Consider the following 17,739-nt stretch of genomic DNA (forward strand, 5'->3'; position numbering starts at 1 on the left):
AGGTTGGTTATGTACATTTTCCTGTTAGTATCTTTGGGGCGATTAGGGCCTAGAGTTGTCTTGGTTGATTAACATCTATCCTTGCTGGGAGAAAGGGAGACAGTTTTTTTTTTTTTTAGGCAGAAAGGGGAGGGCCCAGAGTTTTTCTTCTATCTGCTCCTTCTTAATTGCTCTCAGCTCAAAACAATACTCGTGCCAAGGTGACATAGTTGAGGGTGGCATATTCTGCTACCTTTCAGTAAACAAAGCAGATGTTTTCCCTAAACCTCATGCAGTTTACAATCTAGTGAGAGACAAGCAGTAAAGCAAGTACACAGTCTGCTTTCTCCATGAAGATGTTTGAAATTTAATCCACTGTCAGTTTAAGCAGTCTCTCTTGCTTTATGACATTTTGTTTGAAGCACTATTTATTTAGTCATTTGCTGGTAGTGATTTAGTTAGATCAATAAATATGAAAAGGATGCTAAATGAGCTGAGAGACCACCTGTAGCAATCACTCGGTTATGATGCATTAAAGGGCAATGCATGGCAAATAATTTTAAAAGAAAATATAAAGAAAAATATTATTGTTTTTTCATTCTTGTATGTGTTTTGGAGGAGAATTAATTTCCTATTGTAGCTCTAATAAATAACCACATACTTGGTGGCTTGAAACTATACTAATTTATTAGCTTATGGTTCTAGACATCAGAAATCAGCAGTGGGTTTCATTGGTCTGAAATCAAGGTGTTGGTACAGCCAAATTCCCTCCTGAGGTTCTAGGGGATAGTCCTTTTGGTATCTTTTCCAGATTCTGGAGGCTGCCTGTATTTCCTGATGAGGATCCTTAATCCACAGAAAACACAAATAAATCCCCAAGGAATTCACAGAAATATTGGTCAACGCTTGGGTTCCTACTAAAATTCTATAGGAATTGAAGTGAGCGAAATTTATATCATTGAGGAGCAGGCACCAGTTACATAGAAGCAATCTGCCCAACTTATCACTAAAACAAGAGATTTGTTAGAGTAACAAAAATATAATTTAAAGTACTTATGTTTGAGGGAGGAAACTATATGGTACCAAAATAAGTCTAACCACTGCCAACTTCCCTGAGAGTCAGAAATATTGCAAGTAAATAACTGTTGGATAGTTGGTGGATTCTCTATTAGGAAACTCTTCCCAGGTATTGTTAAATATCATTTGTACCCAGAAGGCAGAGCTCATTTATGAAAAATAAATTTTTGGATTATGTAATATATTTGTGTGAGGTAGGTTTGACAATCTCCAGAAAGCATATTTACTTAGTGTGTCTTATAATGTAATACCATCTCTCTCACCCATCTTTCCCAACTCTGGAAAAGATCTCTGCACTTCCTGGAGCTCAGAAAAACTAAAATGTGGGACAGCCTGGATGTTTGCAGAGAAAAACAACAGGCAGGAAATCCAGGAAAAGAGATATTCTTGGTGTTGAAAATACTGCTGCTGAACTTATAAATGAATATCCCCAGGCATTACCAAAACTCTTTAAATTGACAGCTGAATTTCAGGCAATTATTACTCCCTATGTAAATGACTGACAGAACCTCAGTTGGTGGCCTTATTTAGAGTTCCCCCCAAGTGCCCAGGGAGTGACCCTCATGTACCCTAGATCAGGCCCAGCCACAGCCACAGCCATTCACTACTCTTATAGGTGCCCCAGCCCAGGTCTTTGCTAATTGCAGTCTACACGCCACCACAAGATCCATCTCTTTGAGGATCATCCTGGCCACCAATGTCTCCATTCGCATGATACTTCTAGAGCTGGAACTGCATTGGGACTAAGAGCCTCTACCCTACAGACTGCCCCAGCTTGAACTGCCCACTCTCAGTCTGTGTCCACAGCTCTGTATCTTGTCCCCAGCCTGACCAACTGTGATACAGCCACCTCCACTCTGGAGCCCTTGCTAAAAGGAGGAGGCCTTCTCTGACATTCCCCTGGATATCCACCCTTTTACCCAGGCTTCCTCCTGAACTCCAGTACCATCCTCACTTCCCTTGATCTGTATTCAACTTTTCCTCTTCTACCTGAAGTTCACCTCCTATTGCTTGCAGGCTATGCTGTGAAGCCTAATTCAAATAAATTAGGTTAGCTACATGAGGGTATTACTTACATAATTCTCCGTTGTGGGGCAGAGGGGAGAAGAGGATTTTGCTCCTTAGGATTAAAAAAAAAAAAAAAAAAAAAAAGTTGGATTTGGCAACAGCTGGAGACAATTGTGTTTGCCACAACTGCAGGGTGCTACTGACATCTAGTGGACAGACCCAAGGTTGCTGCTTCAACATCCTAAAATGCACTGGACAGTTTCCCATAGCCTGAATGACAATAGGGCCAAAGTTGAGAAAGTCTGGCTTATACCTAATCCTTGGAAGAGTTAAGTAAGCTTCAGTTTCCCAAGCATATTTTCAATCAGTTTCCATGGTTCATTTTTTCTATTTCTCTTTGTCTCTAGTTGCTGTGTTTTACATGTTAATAAAAATAAACTCAAAAGACAATACACTATTAATTTTCCCAAGAAGCACCCAATCTGACAGTCTGTGACAAAAAGGGTGACACTCAAATTCCATCTGGTAACTTCAGCATGTTCAACACCTACTCAACAGTTGGGTCCTTGTTTCTACTCAATCCTGAAAATGTATATTTCTTTAAAATTTTTACAGATGGGTTTTGTCTTTCTGATGAATTTGAATTCCTAAATAATATAGGGAGATAACCAGGATTTTGTCCCTTTGATTTTTACCATTGATTGTTTAGTTGCGGTCCATCCAAATCATAATAAGCAAAGACTATCTCTTGGCCCAGATACAGCTAAAAGAAAGGAAAGGAAAGAAGTAGGAACAAGGAAGAAAAAAACATGATTGATATACTGCAAATGTTTCCAAATAGAGCTCTATTAAATTGTTCTACATCTGTAGGAAGGGGGGAATTCTGAGCTTTTTTCCTACCACCAAATAAACCATTCAGTACTTTTTCTAAAATGCGGTTTCCTACTTAAACATTACAATAGCGTCTAGGCCTACCACAGCCACATTACCTCTCCAACCTCATGACTTTTTTCCCTGCTCTCTCCACTCCAACTACACCATCTATGCATGCCAAGTATGCTTCCACCTCCAGGCCTTTGCACTTAACTGCTTCCCTGCTTGGAACCCTTTTCCTAGCCCCACATCCACAGTGCTCACTCCTTCATCCCCTTCAGATCTTTGCTCAATGGCCACATTTTCAGTGAAACCTTCCCTCACCAAAAAATTTAAAACACAAAACACACTGCACTCCAAACTTCTCTCTGCTTTTTCTCCATAGTGCCATCTGACAAAATGTTTTATTCATTCTTTTCTTTTTTTCTTTTTTCTTTTCAGGGCCACACCTGAAGCATGTGGAAGGTCCCAGGCTAGGTATCAAATTGGAGCTACAGCTGCCAGCCTACACCACAGCCACAGCCACTCAAGATCTGAGGCTCATCTGCAACCAACACCACAGCACATGGCAACACTGGATCCTTAACCCAATGAGCAAGGCCAAGGATCGAACCTTCATCCTCATGGATACTAGTCGGGTTTGTTTGCCCGGCGCCACAATAGGAACTCCCTTTATCTTTACTTCTCACACTAGAAATTAATTCCAAACAAGAGAATAATAAAGTCCCAAATGCACAACTAACGCCAGTTCTGTACCTAAATGTTAGCCACATTTAACATGATTCTCGAGGAGCAGAAACTGACTTGACCTACAAGCCATTTTTTCTAGCAAAACTGAATGAAAAATCAAAGTCAGTGTTTCTTAATTAACCAAATAGTAAAAACTATATATCGTTGCCCATTCATTTAAAAATCAAAGTCACTAAATGGTAAAAAAAAAAAAAAAAAAGTGGTAATAAGTGTCTTTTTGATGATGAATACTTTTTCTCAAGGTTTGAGAGTTGTCTTCGCCCTCTGCATAACCAGAAACAAGATGCAGAAGACAGAAGGCAGGACTTGTCGCTTGTCTGTTTTATTCATTGCTGTATTGACAGGACCTTGAACAATGTCTGGCTCTTAGCAGTTGTTTAATAAAACTTGAATGAATGACTGAATTTGAAAGGGACAAAAATTTTAGTGTATGGGCATTTGATACTTTCTACTTAGATTCCTAATACCACCCCATCTTTACTGGGACCTTATTATAGAAACACAGTTGGCAAGGACATGGAAGGCAAAGGAACTTTCACACAATTTTGGGTGGGGGTGCAGAAATGTCTTCACAAAGCTTTTCAGCAATGGCTACTAAAACTCTGAATGCTTACACATTTTGATCCCACAATTTCTCTAGATTTACCCAATAGAAATTATGGCTCAAGTGCACAGCATTGCACCTATGTTTGCTGAATCAAGATTTCAGTTCAGCTTAGGATGCACAAAGCTGTCAAGAGCATCGCCGTTCCCCAACAAAAATAACGCTTAACAATCTCCATTTTAGGTAAAACACCTCCCCCCCCAAAAAAAAAAACATAAAACAAAACAAAAAAAAACGTTATCGAGAGACACGCGAATTTAATGAGGCAGGTAGGAGCGAAGAGAGAAGTCCTAAAGCCCAGCTGCAAATTTCACCCTGGATGAACTCCACCCCGTCGCGCGCTGCGCAAACCTCTTGCCTCGGTTCCTCAGCCCGGTCGGGGGCCCCCCCAACTCAGCGCTTCCAGAACTTTCTGTTTCCCAAGCTGGACTCCGCCTGTCCGGGGATCAGATTCACTTTCTAGTTTCCTTTTCCCGCTCGGTCCGCGGTTGACAATGACTGCAGCCTAAGAGCGGAGGTAGCGCCGCGGTCCCCTCATGACCACGCGCACGCGTACAGCACGAGCACGCGCCCGCGAGCCCGCCGCTCGGCCGCGCAGGAACCGAGTGCTGAGGAGAAAGCCCGAGGGGACCGGCGCCTTCCTGCACGGCCGCGGAACCCAACCATCATGAGGTAAGGGCTTCTCCCCTCTTTTCCTCCCCAGCAACTTGTGGCCTTTGTTTCCCACCCGTGTTTCTCTTATTCCATTTGCAACGCTGCGCTGCGGCCCTGGAATGGGCTCGGAGCCCCTTGAGCCCGGCGGGCGGACGTCTGCGTTGGGGATGCTCCCGGGCAGCCCCGTCCTGGTCGGGGCGGCCGAGGGCGGGCCTCCCCGGGAGCTTGGCCGAGCGGACCCTACCCGTGAGTCCCGGGCGTCTGTAGTCCGGACCGTTGGCCCCGGGTGGGGGGTGGGGGGCAGGCGACGCGCCTCTTGGGCCTCTTACCTCCCTGGGGCTCCCGTCGCCGCGGTCCCCGGGCGGGTGCGGTTGGCCTCGGCGTGGCCGGGTCCCCGCAGGCCTCAGCCCCCCGGCGTCACACGCGTCGGCTCCTGCCATTTTGCCTTTCTGATTCCTGGGTCAGACTTCTCCCCACTTCCTTTGTACCGCAGACGGATATTTCTTGTTTCACCCCATCCAACGTTTTCTGAGATTTTCTTGCTCAGAGGAAGATGGGGTGGGGTGGGGGGGACCTTGGCTCACCCGTTTTATTGGCTCCTGCCCTGCACCTGGGTAAGGAACCGTCCGCATTTAGGACGTTGAGGAGTGGAAGGCTCGGATCTTGGGCACCTGAAGCCAGTGGAGCCCTTTGTTCTAAATCCTGATTCTGACCACGTACTAGTTGGGTAACCCAAAGCAAAAGTTTCTTAAGCTCGGCGAGTCTGTTTCTTATCTGTGAAAGGTGATGGCTTCATCTCTTAGGAGTGTGAACAGGGTCCGTTGACTGCTTGGCACACGATATTTGCAAAAATGTTGCCTATCATTATATGTTTTTTAAAAATGTAATAAGTGCCTCACTTCTACCATTTTTAAGAAGGGAGGGAGGTGAGAGGTATCAGGAAGGGGCCTGAAGAGACAAGGAGGGAAAGTTAGGTGCACTGTCTATGTATGCAGGATGGGGTGGAAGAGGGGTGGACTCCACTGGGGACTAACTGTTCTCCCAAGGAAAATGAAAGACCGCTCCTTCCTGGCCAAAAAAAAAAAAAACAAAAAACGCCAAAACAAAACAAAACCCTCAAAGTCATCTGAAGATAAATGTTCCATCCTCAAACACAGTAGCCTCTCTCTGCTAGTTTCCCAGAGATAAAGTTAAAAAATTAAGTGGACAAAGCTTTTGAAAAAGTGAAACTTCCCATAGTATCCAGTTGTGCATAAATTCTACAGAGTGTGGGCATAGCACTTGAGTGGCTGACTGAATGTCCCTTGGAGATCTCACAACCAGGTTCCTAATGCCTGGGGCAGCCCTCCCTCCTCACTATCCTTGGGCAGAAGCAGATTTTACTCTATGGATGGGCAGAGGGCTGAGAAGCCCATATTGTCGTGGATCTGGCCAGGCTGTTAAGGGCATGGCATGTCTTGCCTTTGATTTTGGTGCCTTTACACCGGCGAAAGGAACAACTATCAAGGGACAGTTATAACTAGGTTTCCCAGTCAGGACTCTAGGAAATAGTTCAAAACCTATTTTCAGAATCTGTCAAAATCTAAACAGAGCCAGAGAGAGAGAGAGCATGCCAAGATGGAAAAACAAGTAGAATAGGAAGAATGAAGTGGCAGAAAGTTTGGAGCCATTAGCAGGATGTGAGGAACTAGCAGGAATTGAAATTCAGGTGATTTTTTTTTTTTTTTTTTTTTTTCATGCCAGGCCCATGCCTCTGGGCTGGAAATGCCAGAAGCTACTAGTATGTAACTGCATTCATTCATTCATTCAACAAATATTTATTATATGCCTGAAATAATAAATTCTGGGGTGAAAATATAAAACCAGAACAAGGTCCCTATTCTCATTTAAATGGGGGAATAGACAACCAGAAATAAATGAGTAAATAATATAATTCAGGAAGTGATAAGAGCCATAAAGAAAATAAAACAGTGTGATGAATTAAGAGAGCAACCTAGAATGGAGGGAGGGGCTTATTTTAGATAGGTCTGCCACAGGTGACCTCTTGGGTAGGAAATATTTGAGCTGAGTTGAAGGAGCTACTCATACAAAGGTTAAGGAGCAGAGCTTTCCAAGTAGAATTGAAAACAAGTGTAAAAGTCCTTGAACTTGGTATGTTCAAGATAGGAAGAAGGTCAGTATGTCTTAAACGTAGTGCATGAAGAGGAGAGTAGGAGAGAAGGTTGGATGGGTAGAGAAGTTTAATCTCCTTTAGGAATTGTAAGACATGGAAAAGGCTAGGTTAAGATCTAAGAGTGTCAGGAAGCCATTGGGAGATTTTAAACAAGGAGACTGACATAATTTGGTTTATGTTTTCAAAAAGTTTACCAATACGCTATGAGGAACAAGAGTGGAAACAGGGAGACCATATTTTTGCCCCAGCTCAAAGGAAAGGTAGTGGTTTAGACCAGGATAACAGCAGTGGAAATGGAGAAAAATGGATGGATTTGAGATATATTTGGGTGGTAGACTAAATAGGACTTCCTATTGGATTGGATGAGGGCTTGAAAGAAAAAAAAGGAGTCAAAGATTACTCCTAGGTTATTTGGCCTATGGGACTAAGAGATACCAAACAAAGTGGGGAAAACTAAGGGATGAACAGAGTCAAGGAACCCATTCTGTATTGGATATATTTACTTGAACTTCTAATTGAAGATGTAAACTAAAAAAATAGGTAAATGTGGAATTCAGGGGCAAGATAGAGATAGAGGAAATACTTTGGAAGATCATCAGGATATATACCAGAAAGTCTTTAAATGGATTATGGGGGAAAAAAGTATTTTAAATCCCTTACATTAATAATGATGATAATTATATCTTTGATAACTAAGATCGTCATCCTTCCTTCGGATCACTTCTAATACATTTCTACGTAGCCATGTTGTTATTTGAAAGAATCATTAATCATCCTTAAATAAATCTCTCTACAGCTCCATAGCATGTCCCAGGAAGAAGGAGCTCCATCTCAAAACAGCTGCAGCAATGTGGAGTGCTGTGACTTTAGATTGATGGCTTATATTTGAAATAGTTTTCTTAAACTGAGACCTTTAACTATCTGGCATGTCTTTTCCAATGGACAGTCACACACCTCTGACCTGCTTCTTAAGCTGCTTTAAAATCCCATAATGCTTTCCTTTAGGGCCTTCCCAGGCAAAGTGAATTTTACATACATTAGACATATCCTATATTTTATTTTATCTTTAAAAAAATTTTATAGTATTCTGTCAATTTCTGCTGTACAGCAAAGTGATGCAGTTATACATATATATATACACATTATTTTTCACATTATCCTCCATCATGTTCCATCGCAAGTGATTAGATATAGTTCCCTGTGCTATACAGCAGGATCTCATTGCTTATCCACTCCAGTTGCAATAGTTTGCATCTACTAAGCCCAAACTCCCAGTCCATCCCACTCCCTACCATTCCCCCTTAGCAACCATAAGTCTGTTCTCATGTCCATGAGTTTGTTTCTTTTCTGTAAGTAGGTTCATTTGTGCCTTATGTTGGATTCCAGGTATAGGTGATACCATGTGGTGTTTGTCTTTCTCTTTCTGACTTACTTCACTTAGTATGAGAGTCTCTAGTGCCATGCATGTTGCTGCAAATGGCTTTATTTTGTTCTTTTATGGCTGAGTAGTATTCCATTGTGTGTATGTATGTAGGCTTTCAGCTTCTCTCTGTTAATACAGTAACATATCTTTAACATAATAAAAGCCATGTATGACACAGCCTAAAGATTTTAAATATATTTTATTAAGGTATGTTCTCTCTATACTCACTTTGGTAAGAGTTTTTATCATTAATGGATACTGGATTTTATCAAATGTTTTTTATGCATCCTTAGAGATGATCATGTAGTTTCCAACTTTTCTTTTGTCAATGTGCTGTATGATGTTAATTTATTTGCATATGTTGAATCATTCTTGTGAACTTGGGATGAATTCCACTTGGTCATGCTGTATGATCTTTTTTATAGTTTTTGGATTCACTTGGCTAAAATTTTGTTGAGAATTTTTACGTCTATACGCATCAAAGATATTGGCCTATAATTTTCTTTTTTGGTAATATCTTCATCTAGTTTTGATATTAGGGTGATGGGTGGCTTCATAGAATGTCTTTGGGAGTGTTCCTTCTTCAACCTTTTGGAAAAGCTTAAGAAAGGTAGGTATGAGTTCTTCTTTGTATATTTGGTAGAATTCTCCTGTGATGTCATCTGGTCCTGGACTTTTGTTTGTAGGGAGTGTTTTAATTAGTATTGAATTTCATTTCTAGTGATCGGTTTGTCAGTTGATCTGTTTCTTCTTGATTCAGTTTTGAGGGGCTGTATGTCTCTAGAAATTTGTCCATTTCTTCTAAGGTTGTCCATATCCTATATTTTAAAGCAAACTATCTTTAAAAAATAAAACCTTCCAATTTTTATATTAAAGAGGTAGTATAGCATTATGGTTAAAAGGCATAAGCTTTTGTTTGAGTTAGGCAGAACAAGGTTTGAATCCATGCTCAGCCATTTTATAGTTGTGTAACCTTGAACATATACATGTATAATTTTTTTTTTTTTTGTCTTTTTAGGGCTGCACCCATGGCATATGGAAGTTCCCAGGCTAGGGGTGGAATCAGAACTGCAGGTGCTGACCTGAACCACAGCCACAGTAACTCAGGATCTGAGCCGTTTCTGTGACCTACACCACAGCTCATGGCAATGCTGGATCCTTAACCCACAGAGTTAGGCCAGGGATCGAATTCACATCCTCATGGATACTAGTCGGGTTCCTTATCTCTGAGCCACAATGGGAACTCCTACTTGGACGTATAGTTTAAACTCTCTTTTCCAGTACCCATCCATAAAATTGTGAAAATAATAAGGCGTTGTTATAAAAACATGTCTTCAACTTTTCTGTCCCATACAGTAACCACTTATCATGTGTTACTATTTAAATTAAGTAGAGGTAAATAAAATATAAAATTCAGTTCTCTGGTCATACTAACCACATTTTAAGTGATCAGTAGCCACATGTGGCTAGCTAGTGTCTACTATTTTGTACAGCACAGTAATAACATTTCCATCATGGCACGAAGTTCTGCTGGAATGCTCTGGTATAGAACCTGCAATCACTAAAATGTGGGATCTCTATATATGTGTTTATGTATATACACAGACAAGAGAAAGAATAATGAAAAATTATGAAATTAAAGTTAGTAATTAGAAGTGAACAAATGTCTACCAAATATTAGTTAGCTGTTAATGTTTAAATTTAGTATTTATAAAAATTGGAAAACATTTCATGGAGTAGTATGTTAGATTATAAATGAGAAATGGTTTTCTTTTTCTTTTGCTTTTTTGGGGCCACACTCATGGCATATAGAAGTTCCCAGGCCAGGGGTCTGATTGGAGCTACAGCTGCTGGTCTACGCCACAACCACAGCAACGTGGGATCCAAGTGGCGTCTGCAACCTACTCCACAGCTCATGGCAATGCCAGATCCTTAACCCACTGAGTGAGGCCAGGGATTGAACCCGTGTCCTCATGGATACTAGCGAGATTTGTTTCCACTGCGCCACAATGGTAACTCCAAAATGGTTTTATTTTTCTTTCTTTTTTTTTTTTTTTGATATATTTTTTTTAATTTTTATTTTCCCACTGTGTAGCAAGGGGGTCAGGTTATCCTTACATGTATACATTACAATTACATTTTTCCCCCACCCTTTGTTCTGTTGCAACATGAGTATCTAGACAAAGTTCTCAATGCTATTCAGCAGGATCTCCTTGTATATCTATTCTAAGTTGTGTCTGATAAGTCCAAGCTCCCGATCCCTCCCACTCCCTCTCCCTCCCATCAGGCAGCCACAAGTCTTTTCTCCAAGTCCATGATTTTCTTTTCTGAGGAGATGTTCATTTGTGCTGGATATTAGATTCCAATTATAAGTGATATCATATGGTATTTGTCTGTGTCTTTCTGGCTCATTTCACGCAGTATGAGATTCTCTAGTTCCATCCATGTTGCTGCAAAATGGTTTTATTTTTCTAGTCACTGCTTTTAATTATGTAGTTAATCCAGTTCTCTAACTCTTCTGCCAATTTTACCTATTAGGACAGCCTTGTTTCAGTTTCTAAAGACTCAGCCCATTTCATTTTAAAACCGCAATCTCATATTTGATTCAAAGCACTCTTCTCCTTCCCAGCCTCCCCCAAAATATTGATATAAGTACTGTGAAGAATAGGAAAATGTGATAGACTAGACTTTAGGATCACTGGCAAGGTGGAAGTACAGCTTAAGCTAAGGTGGTTGGGGTAGAAGAGCTTTGAAGAGCTGAATTTTGAACCAAGAACAGAATTATAAGAGTAAGTAATTCCTAGTACTCTTTTAGAGAGAGTTCACAGAGTGAGAGAATAAAAAGCAGAGACAAATACCCTGACGTAGGTTTATACTTGGCATAAGAAATAATAAACAATAAATTTTTTTAAAGTCCTGTATGACTGAAGTGCAGTGAGCAAGAGTTCAGTGTTACAAAATAACGTTGGAAAAGTAAACATGGGCCAGATGATGAAAGGCAAAATAATCAAGGTTAAGAGTTTGGGGCTGGAAATAAAGATTTGCGTATTAACAATGTATAGTACCATTCTGCTTTGAATTCCATCTTTCTCACAATTATCCCTCCCTCTCCAACAAGCATCATTTTCTCCCTTGATACTGGACCATTCACATTGGCATATCAGTAAGTCATTGAAAATATTATGATTAATTTTTTGACAGTTCCCCCACTTCCTCCCTCCAGGTTTAGCTCCACTTCTTTACTCCCTTCATTGAAACAGTGGCCTGTATTGTCCGTGTCCACTTCTCCTCCCATTATCCCCTCAACCCACTCCAGTAATATTTTTATCCCTCCATTCTATTAAAACATTTATCAAGATCCCCCTGAACTTTACTTCTCCCCAAACAGTGACCTCTTGTCTGTTCTCTTAAGATTGTTGTGCACATTGAACATTCATCTCTCTTGACATAAATGTTTTCTTCCTTAGGCCTTCATGATATCAGGTTTCTTGGTTTAGCTACCCTTCACTGATTATTTTTTCTTGGTCTCCTCTCCTGGTCCTTCTACTCTACTTGACCTGGACTGTTTTTTAACCTTCTCTGTCTATGCTAACTCCTTAGGTAATTTCATTCTAGATCTCGTGGTTTTCAAGATCATTTGCATGCTAATGCCTCTAAATTTTATATCCTTAGTTCTAACTTCACTCCTCTTCTCCAGAATTTTCTTCATTAGTATCCAACTTTATACTTGACATCTTCACTTGCATGTCTAATAGACACCTCAGAATTAACATTTATTCACTCAGTTCCTAAAGTCAAAAAACCATGGGAATCACCCTTGATTCCCTCTTTCCATCATGGCTGTCCCCATAACCAATCCATTAGAAAGACCTGTCAGCTCTGCCTCCAAAATATAACCATCCAGTCCTCACTAACCCTCTGCTACAACCTGAGTGTAATCTTGCATCTTCTTTCTCTGGACTCCTTCAGCAGTTGCTGCCCTCATGTTTTTTTCAGGGAGATTTGCTCTAGCCATGCTATTTACATTTTAACTACTTCCCAGATCCCCTACTAGCCTCCCACTCCTTTATCATGCTTTATTTTCTCCTTAGCACTTATTATATATAATCTCATATAGTCTTTCTTTGCTTTTTTTTTGGGGGGGGGAGTCTTTTTATGACACAATTGTAGCCCTGTTAGAATATAAGCTACATGAAATCAAGGATTTTTTTTTTTCCTGTGTTGTTCACTGGTATATCCCCAACACTTAAAACAGTGCTCTGCATTTATGAGGTTCTCAATAAATATTTTTGAATAAATAACTTCCGCCCAGTTTCCCAACTTCCTTTATCTATCTTGCTCACCACTGTATCCACTACAGCTAGCATATTGCCTGACATGTGTGACATGAGGTGATCAGTAAATGTTTATTGATAGAAATATTACTGTAGTTTCCTTAAACATTTACACAAATATGCATATGTATATACATACATACAAGGAGGACGGTCCTATGTGCAGCAGAAAGGGAAATTATGCTGTTCATTCCATAATTGGAACATTTCCCTATTTAAGAGAAGTAGGGTTTTTTTTTTCCCTGCAAATTTCTTGTAACCCTTAATAATGGCCAATAGTAGATAAAGAAAGTTTTTCCTAACTGCCTCCTTGCTACCATCAGCAGAACAAACAAAACTAGGTGTATTGACCAGGATTTTGTCAGCTGTAGACAGGAAAAGCCCAATTCAAACTAGCTTAAGCAAAAAGAGAAAGATTATTTCCTTAAAAAATAGAAGTCCAGGGTTGGACAGGGTGATCCAGGCAATACCTGGATCCAGATATTTAGTCAGTATCATAAGCAACTGTCTTTATTCCTAAGCTCTGCTTTCCTCTATGTTTGATTCTTTCTCCAGCAGTTTCTCCTCAAAAGAGTTTGGAAAGATGGCCACCAGCAACTCCAGCTTATATTTAACCAGCTTAAAAATTTTAGAATGAAGAGAGATAGTTCCAGCAAAACCTCATTTTAGCAAAATTATATTATAGTTAGATTATCTCTGAATAAATCACTGGGGCCAGGGAATGGTGGAATGCTGTGTGCCTTCCCACAGACCAGAGGAAAGCACAGACGGCCTGTCTCAAATCACATGGACTGAGAGTAGAGGGAAATGTTGCTCCACCAAGTGCACAGCTCTGGACTGTGTGCCCTTCCTGAGTCACTTCTATGGAACTTTATTGGAATGCTGAGTTGTAAGTGACTGTGTACTTACAAGCTCTGTATAAGTAGGGCTGTGTCTTCTTCATAGTTAACATTCCCAAGGTTATTCAGAAGATCTTGCACACAAAAGCCTCTCAGTAATGAATTTCCTATCCCTTCCTTCCCCCTTCATCTTCCTAATTTCAGAGACAGTGGTTCCAGTGGGTCCTGCAGAGGTCACATTGTGCCTCACACAAAGGGAGTTCAACAAATATTTGTAAACTGAATATTAAGGGCGGTGATGAGTTAATAATAGGTGTTAGCCTTTATTGTTGCCCACAGCCCTAAAGGTCAGAAGGATGTGGCATTTACCTCAAAACCTGCTAAACTTCCTTTGGTCTTTGCCCTGTTTTCTCTAAATCTTTTTGTTACTTTCTATATATGTATATATATATATATCTCAAACATATACTTCTCCCCATCTCTTGGTATACTTGTTCCTGTCTGACTCTTTTTTCTCTGTAGGGTTTCCTTTGTTTATTTGTTTCTTTCTCTGCAAAAATTATATATTCATGTGACTTCTCTGTCTTCTTCAGTGTACTTCTTTCTCTCATTTCTCACTTTTTCTTTCCCTTCACTGCTCATAATACAGAAATGAAATTTTAATTTTATTTATTACCTTGCATATATCTATTAATTTTCAAAGCTAATAAATACAGTATTTTAAATCCCCCCCTCTAAAAATAGCTGGTCCTTGTGGGGTAGTAACTGCCAAAAGAAATAGGTACTCTGTAATATAGAAAACACCATCAACTTTCCAGAATTGGTTTTATAATAAATAATGTGAATTTAATGAAATATTTCTAGGATTTAACTATACACAAAAGAAACTAGTATGAAGTTATAGGAGCCTAGTGCTTTAACTGTAAGATCGGATATATACAATTGAATTGATAAGCAAAGAACTGTATTTAAGGTTTAAAAATTTATTATTTCCTGTTTTTCTTCAAAAATTAAAGTATTTTATCTTTGACAGTGAAATTCCTAAGGACTCCTTGAAGGCCATTCTGTTGGAGTTAGAATGTCACTTTACATGGAATTTACTTAAGGAAGACATTGATCTGTTTGATGTGGAAGATACAATTGGGCAACAGCTTGAATTTCTTACCACAAAATCCAGACTCACTCTCTATAACCTCTTGGCCTATGTGAAACACCTAAAGGGCCAAAATAAAGATGCCCTAGATTGTTTGAAACAAGCAGAAGAAATAATACAGCGGGAACACTCGGATAAAGAAGAAGTACGAAGTCTGGTCACTTGGGGAAACTATGCCTGGGTGTATTATCATATGGACCAGCTTAAAGAAACTCAGAATTATATAGAAAAGGTAGGAAATGTCTGCAAGCAGTTTTCCAGTCCTTCTAACTACAAGTTGGAGCGTCCAGAGATTGACTGTGAGAAAGGGTGGGCACTCTTGAAATTTGGAGGAAAGTATTACCAAAAGGCTAAAGCAGCTTTTGAGCAGGCTCTGGAAGTGGAACCTGACAATCCAGAATTTAACATTGGCTATGCCATCACAGTGTATCGGCTGGATGATTCTGATAGAGAAGGGTCTATAAAGAGCTTCTCTCTGGGCCCCCTGAGGAAAGCTGTTACCCTGAATCCAGATAATTCCTACATCAAGGTTTTTCTGGCGCTGAAGCTTCAAGATGTGCATGCAGAAGCTGAAGGGGAAAAGTATATTGAAGAAATCCTGGACCAGATATCATCCCAACCTTATGTCCTCCGTTATGCAGCCAAATTCTATAGGAGAAAAAATTCCTGGGACAAAGCTCTTGAACTTTTGAAAAAGGCCTTGGAGGTGACACCAACCTCTTCTTTCCTGAATCACCAAATGGGACTTTGCTATAGGGCACAAATGATCCAAATCAAGAAGGCCACTCGAAACAGACCTAAAGGAAAGGATAAACTGAAAGTGGATGAGCTGATTACATCTGCTATATCTCATTTCAAAGCAGCCGTGGAGCGAGACTCTATGTTTGCATTTGCCTACACGGACCTGGCCAACATGTATGCTGAGGGAGGCCAGTACAACAATGCTGAAGACATTTTTCAGAAAGCCCTTCGTCTGGAGAACATAACTGATGATCACAAACATCAAATCCACTACCACTATGGTCGCTTTCAGGAATTTCACCGTAAATCAGAAAATACAGCCATCCACCATTATTTAGAAGCCTTAAAAGTCAAAGACAGGTCTTCTCTGCGTACCAAACTGACAAGTGCTCTGAAGAAACTGGCTACCAAGAGACTTGCTCACAATCCTTCAGATGTGCAGAGTTTAAGTGCCCTAGGGTTTGTTTACAAGCTGGAAGGAGAAAAAAGGCAGGCTGCTGAGTACTATGAGCGGGCCCAAAAGATAGATCCAGAAAATGCAGAATTTCTTACTGCTCTCTGTGAGCTTCGACTTTCCATTTAAATACATATTCTAGGAAATTAGTTCTGAGCGTTTCTCTCCATTTTGGGTTGTTACATTTTTGTTTATTGTTTTAACCCATTCTTCATTATAAAGTTCATTTTTATTGAATGATTATTGTGTACCAAGCATCATGGCTAAATATATACATTATGGTGACTCTTCTATTGTTTTTAATTAAAACACAATAATCCATTGAGAAACTGCAACATTCCAGCTGTTGTAACTTTTTAAAATCATATGGTCATGACTTTATATCCTTTTTCTCTCCTATTCATAATAATTTCCTGATTAAATTTTGTCATATTTTCCATATTACTCACTTATGCCATGAGTATAATCCTGCATAATCCCTTGACATCTAAGCCAGAAACACTCTTTCAGGAGTGCAAAATTATATTATTAAGCATTTAACTATGTAGCTTGCAAAAGATGGAAACTTCTAGTTACAGATGTTCTGACTTTGATGAAGATATTTAGCCATCAATGTGACAGTTACTTAAAAAATATTCTTTGTTGGAAGAAAAAAGTTCATAATAATAACTTTGTCATCTTTGATGACTTCAGTAAAAGGAGAAAAGACTAGAAAATGAGGGAAAAAAAACTTCCCCAGATATAGAACTTAAGGGACCTGTGAGAAATCTCAAGTATTATCTGCTAGAATGTTCATTAAGTAGATAGAAATAGTGATGAGAAAAAAATGAATAATGGAAAATCATTGGTCTCAAATTTTACTAGTTCTTTTAACTAGAAGAGTAAACCTGAAGTGAATCTAGGTGGAATTAATTTCATTCCTTCCAATTAAAATTGCAGTATTTTGGGGTTAAAATCATTGAGGTAAATAGCATACCAGTTGCGAAATTGGGAGAAATGATAGTCAGATGGGTGAGGTAGATGTCCCTAACCTATATCCCTAGATTACCAAGATCTCAGTGCTTTAGTTTGGGGTCTGAACTGAGTAGAGTTTTCTTGCCTACAATTTCTGGCCTTTGGTTAACTGCTTTAGTATTCTAAAGTTTACTTCTGTGAGGCTTTTCCTTTGTCTGAAGTTTTCAGATTGACATGTTTTCCTTTAGGTCCTCTAGGATAGTTTAGCCCTGTTTTGACTTTTAATATCCACCTTGAAGGGTCACTGCTTTAAGGGTTTATATCCCAGAGGAGTTTTTACATTGGGATGTTACTAAAAGTGGCTTCGTTAATGTTATTTCTTTGATTATAGATTACACAATTACATTTACCACCATAGTATTAGTGGAAAAATGTGCCATATGATTTAATTCTCCATACCACCAGTGTAGCTCTTAAAACTACTGTGTATATGTGTGTGGGTTTTTACTTTTTGTTTGCTTTTATTTTTTTAATTTTTATTATGGCTTTATTATAAAAGTAATTCTCATTGTAAAATCTCAAACAATAAAGAAGTATATGAATTTAAAAGTAAGAGCACTCCCCTCACCCTAACCCATTTCCGCACACCCAAGGTAAAATGTTAATAATTTGATATGTATCCTTCCAGATATTTTTTCTATGCATATTCAAACATACATAAAT

The 17,739-nt window shown here is 39.5% G+C and overlaps 2 protein-coding genes across 2 annotated transcripts in view; one reads left to right on the forward strand and one right to left on the reverse strand.

Annotated features, from left to right (window-relative positions):
* LIPA (lipase A, lysosomal acid type) overlaps positions 1-4,864 on the reverse strand; it is a 123,368-nt gene extending 118,504 nt beyond the window's left edge. The window contains exon 1 of the mRNA XM_021071782.1: positions 4,643-4,864. The gene's annotated coding sequence lies outside the window, so the exon portion shown is untranslated. The remainder of the gene's footprint in view (positions 1-4,642) is intronic.
* On the forward strand, positions 4,943-16,230 carry LOC100151816 (interferon-induced protein with tetratricopeptide repeats 5). Its single transcript, NM_001315572.1, is given in 2 exon segments — positions 4,943-4,963; positions 14,748-16,230. Coding segments are annotated over 2 exon segments (1,449 nt in total). The 5' UTR covers positions 4,943-4,958; the 3' UTR covers positions 16,192-16,230.

Source organism: Sus scrofa, chromosome 14 (assembly GCF_000003025.6).
Source record: "Sus scrofa isolate TJ Tabasco breed Duroc chromosome 14, Sscrofa11.1, whole genome shotgun sequence".
NCBI lineage: Eukaryota > Metazoa > Chordata > Mammalia > Artiodactyla > Suidae > Sus > Sus scrofa.